The 10163-nt window shown below is 49.8% G+C and overlaps 5 protein-coding genes and 1 pseudogene across 5 annotated transcripts, besides 10 other annotated features; all 6 read left to right on the top strand.

Annotated features, from left to right (window-relative positions):
* Positions 1–640, top strand: Tc00.1047053508469.59 (helicase, putative; the record flags this gene model as incomplete). The annotated part of the gene is made up of 1 exon (XM_801216.1): positions 1–640. A coding segment is annotated over one exon (640 nt), but the record flags the coding sequence as incomplete, so codon positions are not given.
* Positions 1–7904: a sequence feature (heterozygous, Esmeraldo-like haplotype).
* Positions 736–763: a sequence feature (AT_rich).
* Positions 858–901: a microsatellite.
* Positions 1056–2321, top strand: Tc00.1047053508469.50 (annotated as a pseudogene).
* Positions 2445–2464: a microsatellite.
* Positions 2537–2564: a microsatellite.
* Positions 2568–2612: a microsatellite.
* On the top strand, positions 4116–6608 carry Tc00.1047053508469.30 (hypothetical protein, conserved; the record flags this gene model as incomplete). The annotated part of the gene is made up of 1 exon (XM_801215.1): positions 4116–6608. The coding sequence occupies one exon, from the start codon at positions 4116–4118 to the stop codon at positions 6606–6608; it is 2493 nt and encodes an 830-aa protein (XP_806308.1).
* Positions 6667–6715: a microsatellite.
* On the top strand, positions 7110–8162 carry Tc00.1047053508469.20 (hypothetical protein, conserved; the record flags this gene model as incomplete). Its single annotated transcript, XM_801214.1, has 1 exon — positions 7110–8162. One exon carries the CDS (start codon positions 7110–7112, stop codon positions 8160–8162), a length of 1053 nt encoding a protein of 350 aa, XP_806307.1.
* Positions 7905–8087: a sequence feature (areas merged during assembly that could not be assigned to a particular haplotype. This can correspond to areas where the two haplotypes were merged or to regions with more than two copies in the genome that were merged during assembly.).
* Positions 8088–10163: a sequence feature (heterozygous, Esmeraldo-like haplotype).
* Positions 8241–8283: a microsatellite.
* Positions 8380–8871, top strand: Tc00.1047053508469.10 (hypothetical protein, conserved; the record flags this gene model as incomplete). Its single annotated transcript, XM_801213.1, has 1 exon — positions 8380–8871. The coding sequence occupies one exon, from the start codon at positions 8380–8382 to the stop codon at positions 8869–8871; it is 492 nt and encodes a 163-aa protein (XP_806306.1).
* Positions 9403–10163, top strand: Tc00.1047053508469.4 (hypothetical protein, conserved; the record flags this gene model as incomplete). The annotated part of the gene is made up of 1 exon (XM_801217.1): positions 9403–10163. A coding segment is annotated over one exon (761 nt), but the record flags the coding sequence as incomplete, so codon positions are not given.

The raw sequence follows: 10163 nt of genomic DNA, 5'->3' as shown, positions 1-10163 counted from the left end.
GGTGTGCATCCCTTTTACCGTACAAACTGTTTACGGGCGTCTTTTGGGTTCGTTCTCCTCGCAGCTTAAGCCAGAGGTGTTTAACGTCATGCTGTTGTTGCTAAGCAGTCGCTTTGTCTACGAGGAAATCCATGAGGACGCGGAGTCAGTTACGTTTGAGGTGGCCCAAAGCGGTAGTTGTGTGTACATCAACAGCGATAGGATAACCGCATTGCAGTTGCTACAGCTTCGACGGTTGATGTGTGCCAGACTGTGCGTGCTGCATTTTCTTATGCAACATGAGGCGGCACCCAGCGATAATGACGCGATAGCAGAGCATTTGCTGAGGACGGGGAGTGACTTTGGCATACCGCCAGGCATGGAGCAGCAACCACATCTCCTCTCTTTCATGATTACTTCTTCCTTGACGAAGGTGGTTCAACGCATTGGGGCGACGATTTCCACGAATTGCGACCGGAGGGTGTCTGGTGTTCCTGCAAATTCGCAGCCCTTCTGCAGGGTTACCGAGCGTCCAGCGCACTTTCACCCTACGCGGCAGTCAGCCCTTCTGTTTTCAAGCAACGGTTGTGCGCCGTATGAGTGCCCAGCAGGTGCAATGACGCCAGTTTACCGTGATCCGCAAGCAAACTTAATTGCATAGAGGATTATGCTCCATAAAAGGGATAAAATAAAAATAATTCAATGTATATGCCTTTTTCTTGTGTGTGTGCATATATGTTGCTTTCGGGCTTTTGCTTATATATTTATTTATTTATTTTTATAACTGTAGTGGACGAGGAATACGGAGGGGAAAAATAAGAAATTGAGAAAAAGGAAAGTGAATTATTGCCCAAGAGGGGGCGTCAAAGATTTAGAGCTGGCGGTGTTGTTGTTGTTGTTGGTGGTGGTGGTGGTAGTGATGAGTGATTGCATGCGAGTTTATTGACGTGGTTTTACGGATTTTCTTCTTGTTTTTCTTTTTAACGAACCCTTTCCCTCCCCACAAAAATGACTTTGTTTGGCGTGTGTTTGTTTGTTTTTAGGCTTTTAGGGTTGCGAAGGGTGAGCGGGTGGGAATGTCGTCTGGCGCTGGCCGTGGTGGGGGCTTTGGCACGCCCACGCAACTCGGGGTGCAGTACTCCTCCGAGGAAGAGCGCAGCATCTACGAGAAGGTGGCGACCATCGATGGCTACACCTTCGAGGTGCCGCCGGTTAACCGTTTCCACAGCAAAGCTGCGGAGTCCAAGTTTGTGCAACTTACCGGCTCCATGAATCCAAAGTTTGATGCGGAGCGCTTTGATTCTCTTCGTGAGCGTCTGCAGCAGGCTGACAAAAAAGGAAAGGACAGTCACTTGCAGGCCATCGCGGTGCTCTACGCCGAGTCTCTTGGAAACAATTTCTTAAAGGCGAAGAATGTGGACCTTGCAGAGCTGGAGAGGTGCTTTTATCCCTCCCATATCCCCTCGTATGCAGCCGCACTGCGAACCGTTGGACTTAAAAAGCCGCTTTGGTGGAGGCAGGGCCCTTTTGTACGCCTGGAAGACATTTCACGACTTTCACTTTTCCCGGTGTGATGTCACAAAGCAAACAGTAATGAGCTTTGAAGAGTGTATTGCCTGTTCTGAACTACTACACACCTTTTAACACATTGGCGTACTTACTGATGGTGACAGCGCAGTCCACGCTTCCCACAAGGGAGTTGATTGATGGCACCGCGGAATATCTCGCCTACCGTCACTCTCTCATTGAGGATCCGAGGGCAAAGAAAGCGCCCATCCTGTTTTTGGGCTCCCGCACAGGAAAGCTGGGCGGCCTACTGAATCAAACAGGAAAGATCCCCGTACCCGTCATTCATGTTCACGAGAAGCCCAACATGAATCCATATCTTCTTGTCATACCACCACATAAACAAGACGAATTTAAACCTCATCCTATAATAAAAATGAAGGATCAGGTTGCGTTAGAGAAGTACGAACCCGCCATTGTGCTGATTTCTGACATGATCATGAACAATGATCCTACTTCCATGATTCGACGTATAGGGTCTGTGCGGGAGTACATATATTTTGGTATTCCCAACAGTTATATTGAGGGCCATCCATGGGATACGTGGGGGAATCCCAGATACCGCGAGAAGGGAACGGACCACATTCCATCCTACATACGAGAAAATTGGTTGAAGGTCTCCCTACCTCACCTCTCACGATGGATGATTTACAAAACGGACAGCGAAATGCAAATGGGTAACGGGGCAGTTACAACGTGGATGCGGCGCCCTTTGAAACCTTCGGCCAAGGCAATATTGAGTTGGCGTCTTGCACGGTACAAACCATTTTACTGACACGGAATGTGGTGCTTGCGTGGAGTATTCAGGGTGGAAGGAAGGCAATGATATCCTTTTGTAGCTGTTGGTTGGTTCAGGTTAACACCACCTCATTTTCTTATTTCTCTCGTTTTTTTTGCCGTGTTGTTGTTGTTGTTGTTGATCTTTGGTGGAATAAAATCAGTTTTCTCATTCAAGGAATTGTTTGCATCCTTTTGCTGCCACCATCTTGTCTTATTATTATTATTATTATTATTATTATCAAATTTTTTTTTTTAATTTTTTATTTATTATTATTTTTTTTTTTATTGATATGGTCATTAATTGTTGATTCTTTTGCTCACTCTTTTTTTGGTGCCACCCAGGCCGCCTTTTTAGGTCGGTCGATAAGGCAGTCGGCGTGAGGGGGGAGCTGGGAGGGGGCGCAATTGACGGACCGCCGTCCTTTTTTTTTTTTTTTTCTGGAGGCGTTGAACAATTTGAGACGGGAGGATGAGTGCAAGTTGAGGGAGGTGACGGAGCTCAGTGCGTTGCTGGGCCGGCGGAGTCTTTCCGAGGATGATCAGCTGGTCATGTTGTACCTCGAGGACTGTTACAACAACTTCTTGGAGGAGGGACTGCGGAAACTGCAGGGGGAGCGCGGTGGCAGCAATTCAAGAGGTCTTGGCAGTCTTTTTCAAACCAAGTTACTGCGGACTCTCTTGAGTCCAGGGCTCTGTGCGCAGCCGTTCGCACCTCAGAAGAAGAGCTCAAACACGAATTCTCATGGCGAAGGATATGTTAACCCGCTGGCGATGGGTTCAAGCGAGCGTTCAGTGGTATCGCCGACCCCGTCTTTTGGGAGGAATTTGTGGACATGGGTACTTGACCGCATTATAGTGGGGGTGTACCGCATGCCGACCCGAAACAAGATGGAGTGGGGCACATGCTGGAACTATGGCGACAGTGCCTAGCACGCGGTGGCAGCATGCTTTCCGTGGTCTCTTGTATGGAGTTGGGGGAGACGGTCCCGCCTGGCTTTGCCACGTTGAAGGACTGGGAGCGTTTTCCTGGGGTGGTGGATTACTATTTTGTTCCATTCATTGCCCGAAGAAACAGGAGAATGCACCGGAGGTGGGGAATGAAATGCTTGAATTATTGTCTACCGTCTGCAGAAGCGTTCACATGGCATTAACTATTGTGGACGCTGGACAAGTTGATACTCAAAAAAATCTACTGGACTCCACGGGATTCTGTTCATTGCTTCGTTTTGGCGATAGAAAGGAGCGAGTGCTTTTGAAAGCCAACCATCAACGTATTGTGTACATTATGTGCAAGACGGGAGAGAAAAGGGCGTGGGTGTTCGCCATGGCGTACCTCATGAGCCAATGCGGCATGGAGTATCAGGAGGCCGACCGCCACCTTCGGCAGTTGAGGGAATTTCATCCCAGTCCTGCGCAGGTGGAAATTGCGTTGAAGTTCTTAATGCACACGTTCAAAGCTCAACGTGCTGAAGACCGTGCTGAGGAGCACACGTACCTCAAAGTTTTGACGCAGGTGCTATCATTATCACTTTATTACCGAAATCGACTTTTTCGTGAATTGGAGCGGTTGGCATAATGGGATTTGTTTTGGTGGGAGGAAAGCAACAAAACATGACATAAAGAAAAATACATCAAATGTTTCCGAAGTGTTTTTTTTTTTTTTTACTTTTTATAATGTGGTTTGGTACAGATAAGAACATCACTTGCCTTCTTAAATTTGCTTTTTTATCCGCCTTATTGCCTGTTTATTTTATTTTATCTTTGCATCACGACAATTTGGGTTAGCATGCATGCACGGACGCGGGTATTGTGAGACAAGCTTCTTTTTTCATCAATTCCTTTTTTTTTTGTTTTTTTTTGCCTGCTCGCCGATGTGGGGAGAGGGAGCTGCAGGGAAGAGCGACTTCATGCCGTTGGGCGGCAAAAGAGGAAGAAATTCAGACACGACGCCGTTTCCACAATCAATACGTGGGATGTTGGTGTTCGTCACGCAGGCTCTGGCCGAATCGTTGACTCTCACGTCTGGCGCATGTTGTAACACGTCGATCAACGGGGTGAGAGGGAGACGGAGAAAAACAAGAGACCCGTCGTTATGCCAGTTTGAAGAGAGGCTCTTCAATGCCTTCCAAAGAGGGTTTTCGTCATGCCCACGGAAGCCACATGCCCTGTTGCACACCTTTTCATTGAGTCCCTCCGCGACCAAGGCCTGTGCATATTTGCAGCGGCAGACCGGCCCCTCTATCTTGGAACGCGGATACTACGTTGTTGACTTGGATCACATTTACATGGAAGCCCCTACGTTTTTTGATGAGGCACATCGGTGTTGGAAGTACAGTACGAGAGGATTGCGGATGCAGAAAAAGACATCCATTTCACGACATCCTGAGCTGCTCATGGTTGTGCTATCGCCTCCAGAGACGGCGGCGGTGAGGGAGCCAGGAACTATGTTCCCGACTCTTGTTTGTCGATCCGCGGACAATGCAGATGGAAGAGAGGAGGGTATTTATGCTCGGTTGTGTGGATTTCCACCAAGCGCCAAATTCAGAGTTTTATCAGAGCAACTGCAGCAGCTCTCATTGAGTTATCCGAATAAAGCATTGATTACAGAAGGGGACGGGTGGAATTGGCTTATGGCACGTCCCCAGTCGCGGGATATTTCATGCGATTGGTGCAGAGCAACCCTCATTTCGAGTGATTTTGTCACACAGTCACTTTTTTTCTTGGAGTGGTGTGTCCCAGAGGATTTTGCCTGGTTGCCTTGTCTGAGAACAACGGTGGGCTGGGGCTCTGATGTGCTGGGCAAACTGTTGCGGGGCATCAGCGAGCATTTGGTTTTTGCTGGTGGTGCTGACAGCGAGCCAGCGTCAAAACGCTTTCGTGCAGAACATGAGGAGGCTTTTCTGGACATGTTTATTCCAACAGGGCTTGACGCGGTTGCTTCTTCCATGGAAGCTCTTGAAGAGGCGAAACGGGAGGCTGATACGCGCTTTGTGGGAAAAATCCACAGCGCTGTCTCCAGACCACGTCAAGGACTTGTCTTAAAGACACTATTGGGGCAGCTTGAAATGGTGGAGGAGTTTTTTTCTGGTTATAATCTGTATCCATGCGACGAGTCTCTTGTGAATGCAGCGGACATGAATTTCTCTCCACCACCCGCCGGGGCACCAACGGGAAGGGTTGCACAGCTGTTGAAGGAGTGGGAGCGCATACAGAAGAGTCACCGTTGTTCCTCCTTTCCGTCCTCTGACACGCCGTACTCTCGAGCCCGCCATGGTGATGCTGAGGTTGAATTGCCCGGGGAGGACGCGGTGGCACCGTTTCTAGAGATGATGCGGCGACATTTCATAAATCATGGATCGCAGGGGGGAGTTTCTTTCCGGTTTACGGGGGATGGGGAAACGCTGTTGGAGGCACCATGCGTGGCCGAAACAACGCTTCGAGAACCACCCGAAGAAATGGTGGAGCTGGCAGATGTGGCGGAGTTGTTAACAGCTCTCAGTGCATCAGCAGATATTGACTCTCGCGTGGCAGTCGGCGATTGTGGCCTGGACTATCAGCTTCCACGAGGGCCACTTAGGAGCATTATGGAGGCTTCCGTCACCGCATACATCTCTTTGGCCTTTGGCGCCAAAACTTTGGCGGTTGGTACTGCTGCATGCGGCCATGATGTCGTTGATTCGTCACGAGAGAGCGACGGTGATTGTCGCTCCACTCCCAGCACAGCCCCATTGGAAGTGTTGGGTGATGTCTTTTTTAAATTCATGAATGAGATGGATGGGGGGCAGAATGAGCGAAGCAGCCAGCTTCACGATGTTCTAAATGAGGTGATGAAACTGATGTGTCACATCAAAGCCGATGAAGCGGAGGCTGCGGGGGGCTGCATTATTTTGAGCCCCAAAGGCAGCGGTGAAAACAATATGGACAGCGATGCTGCGTTTCCCATAAATTCTATTGCGACTCGAGTAGTGGATGCGGCACGGACGGCAATGAGGCAGGCGGCGAGCGGGTTAACTGAAGTGGAGGCGAAAAGCCGAGGGATACGGTGGCTCAGGCACATTGCATTTCTTTTTTCTCACGCCTCGGTGCCTGTTGCTGCATCAAGTCCCATATGTCTGCCTGCACCGATGATGTCTAACGAGACAGAAGGGGATCAAGTTCGGCGTGTCGTGCGAGGGCTGGAGGCACATTTGTTCTTCTTGGACGCTGCTTTATGTGCCGTCGATGAGGCCATTGTGAGACGCTGGGAAGACGCCCACGAGGCCTTGGGAAAAGGAATTGCCTGAAACAGAAGCGGAGGCAGCCTTTGTTTTACTTTGTTTATTTTCTTCTATTGGGATGGATACAGACACACACACACACACACACACACACACACACACACACACACACAGAGTGGAATAGAGAAAAGAAATGTAACATTAATATTGTCAATTGCTTCTGTATTTAAAAAATGAAACTGCCGATAAAAGGGGAAATTGTGGTGAGGTTTGATGGTTTTTTATTTTTATTTTAGCTTTTATGCTGTTGTTTTTTGTTTACTTTCTCTGGAGGAGAGAGGGAAAGGGGTTGTAATGAGATGCATTGACATACGACATTTAGGTTTACACGTTTGCAGGTACAGAGATGCAAGACGAAGCCCATGTTGCTAGAGGGAGGTGATGAAACGAATTAATCGGTTGGGCGTGTGGGGTCTGGGCTCATTGTGATTTCCTTTGTATCAGTAACACCTTTCTTCTTGTTGTTTTCGTTTTTTTGTTCTTTAGTGCTGAGGAAGTGGAGGATTGATGCGCCGTTTGGCTGCTGTCAGTTGTGGAGGTTGTCTGCCGCTGCTGTTGTTTTATTGCCCGCATCTCTCGGCAGGCGCCCTGTTTTCGTCGGTGCAGGGCAAACCGGGCCACTCCGACGACGATGCGCTAGGCGCAGAAGACTCTTTTAAGGCCGTTGAGGCTGCGCTGAAGGATAAGCAAACATCGAAGGACCAGGCGCTACCGGATGAAATTGATCCGGTATCGTCAGCAGTGAACCGACGAAGAAATCGTCGCAAAAGAAGCGTTGACTCCATCTTTGGTGATGTTCTGCACGACGCGCTGAGGTTGCGGGACATGGGGCACAAGCCTGACGCCGACTTTGTGTACAAGCGGACACAAGAGCGAATGTATGAGGAGGAGTACGGCCACAAGCCTCCTAGCGCGAAGGACCACGCAGCGAAGTATGTTCCATTTCCACCGGATTTAGGTCTTAATCGCCTGATTCCGCTAGAACACATAATCGGTGACGACCCGTGGCCTGCGCGCTCCATCACGGCGCAGAACCCCGTCTGGACGCGGCAGCAGGTTGAGGAGGATCGAGTAAAGCATGGTGGTGCCCAGCTCAAGGAATGGGAGAAGAAGATGTTTGGCCCCCGAGAGGGCTTTGACCCTTGCGGAGAATTCATAGACGCCATGGAGGAGCTAGCATACTGGGAAGAACGTTTTGTAAAGTTTATCCGCGAGGCACCCTTGCCACAGCGCCGAACATTGCCACTTTTACATGAAGTTTATCGGTACATCACCCACAGATTGGTTAGGGCGGAGCGACGCTATCTTGGAACGCGGGATGCGGCCCTGAAAAAGGCCCGTGCGTCGTCTTCCGTGTACAAAATGACGGAAGCCAACATTGAGCGTATCCGGAGTTTGTATTCAGAGACCCACCGCTCCCTCTCGAGTCCCAATTACGATCCTGTTCGCATGAAGAAATCCTTGACCGGCCCTCTTCTACAGATGAGTGAGTCCGAGTTTGAGGAATGGAAGAATGTGCGAAAACATCAAAGAAATCGTCTTGTGGCGGAAATTGTGTGAAGACAGTTTTTTTTTTTTGTTGTTGTGGTGCTTTGCCGTTGCCCTCTCTTTGTTACGAGTCCTTTGAAAGTGATACGGTTTTTTTTTTTTTTTTTTTTTGAGTTCTTTCTGTCTTTTTTTTGCCGAGAACTTTTTTCTTTTTTTATTTCCCTTTTGCGGGCTCTTTTTTTTGTGACTCTCTGCGTGTTCGTGTGTGGGTGACGGGCAAAGAGGAGAGATGCGGCGTGCCTTTGCGCTCCTCCGTCCAACGGCAGTTGTCCGTTGCGTGCAACCGGCGGCCTTTCGCCCGACGCGTGTGCTGCACATTTACCCGCAGCTGGTCCGTCTAATTGTTGCCGGTGGCCTGCTGGTGTTTCAGGCCTTCGTGGTCGCCCACAACCGCGAGGCGCAGAGGCTGAGGGAGGAGGCGGACGGCACAGCCACAGGCGAGAGCTGCAGCACGGCTTTGATGTCATCCTCGGAGGCACTACATATTCTTGGAATGGACGCCAACCTCTGCGTTCCGCTGGGGGAAAAAAAGGACCGTGAGGAGGCAACACGGCGCTTCAATCATCTCTTTGCCATAGCAAAGAACAACAATAATGCGTACCTTCAAGGTAAGTTCAGCGCTGCGTACAGGGTTTGCGTTGACGCGAATTGGGATGCGGACGAAAATTCTTGCAGCAACAGGGGCATCGACTCTTCTGGCACTGGTGGTGAACAAGGGTGATTGCCCCTTTTTTTTTTGTCCTTCAGCTTTTATTATCCTCTTCTGCTGCGTGCGCCGGGACTCCATGTTTGCTCCCGGTGAGCGGCGCCAACCAACGACAGCAACTGATGCTGCCAGGAGAATAGGAGCAGGTGAAAGAGGGAGAGCGCGAAAAGGAAGAATGGGCGTGGCGGAATGAGTCGAGTGGAGGAATTTGAGGCATGGGACTCTTTTTGAACTCTGTTGCTGGCGTGATTTTGGTCTTTGCTCTGTCACCTCAGCGCCACCAGATGCCTCGATTCCCCTCTCCAGGAGGGAATGACGATCGTTTGGCGCTTCACGGCCGGTGCCGTGCGGTTGCAACCGAGTGGCATTGGTGAAGGAAGGGTCTTTCTCGCTCTTTCTGTCTCTTTGCAGTTAAGCAAGTGCACAGACACGGAAACATATTTTTGTGTCATTTTTGCTTCTCACATTTGCTTCCTTTTATATTTTTTTATTTTGTGCTTTTTTTTTCTTTTTAAAAAACCGGCTCCGTTCATCCAAACAGGAACAATGAGCGATGTGAGGCAGGCCATCCTTGACGCCCTGGGTGCTGCCGCGGACGCGAACCCAGACATCCGTCACCATGGTGAGGCACAGTTACAGCGGTTGAAAGAGAGCCCGGAGATCTTTTTTTCAAGTTGCGCGGAGTTGTTTACGGACGCTAGGGTGCCGACTCGGGGACGGCAACTTGTCGGATACCTCCTGAAAAATCATTTGGCGCATCCATCGTGTCTGCAGAACAAGACGCTGCAGGTTGCGGTCATGGAGAGCGCAGTGGTGGACCCGGAGTGCAGCATACGCGCTGTGGCATGCGCCATCATCAGTGCTGCTGTCAGGGAAGCATATTGGCCGGTGCAGCCCGTCGTCAGTTCCCTCACAGGTGTTTTTTCCACACGCAGTGGGGAGTTACACGCCGTTCATGGCGCAATGCGTGCATTGTCGCAGATTGTTGATGATACCGTGCAACTCCTGGACATGCGGCAACTCACTGGTGTTGTTGTGAGTGCTGTTTTGCCCTATCTCAGAACACAACTTGGAGGGCGAGAGGGCCTGGAGGTGCAGCTAAAGGCATTAGATACAGTTTCTGTAGTGCTTGAGCAGGCTGGCTTTGATTGTAGCAGCTTTTCTTACAGCAGTATGCGTCCTTATGTTCTAAATGTTATTGAATCCTGCTTTATGAATCTGCAGAACCCGTCTTCTGCTCAGTTGTCCACCAAGTCTGTGAAGTGTCTTGTTTTGTCACTTGGCTACCACGACCTTATATCTGACGA

Source organism: Trypanosoma cruzi, genomic scaffold, assembly GCF_000209065.1.
Source record: "Trypanosoma cruzi strain CL Brener 1047053516851 genomic scaffold, whole genome shotgun sequence".
NCBI lineage: Eukaryota > Euglenozoa > Kinetoplastea > Trypanosomatida > Trypanosomatidae > Trypanosoma > Trypanosoma cruzi.
Note: the sequence above shows the minus strand (reverse complement) of the source record. Positions and strands in the feature narration are given on the sequence as shown.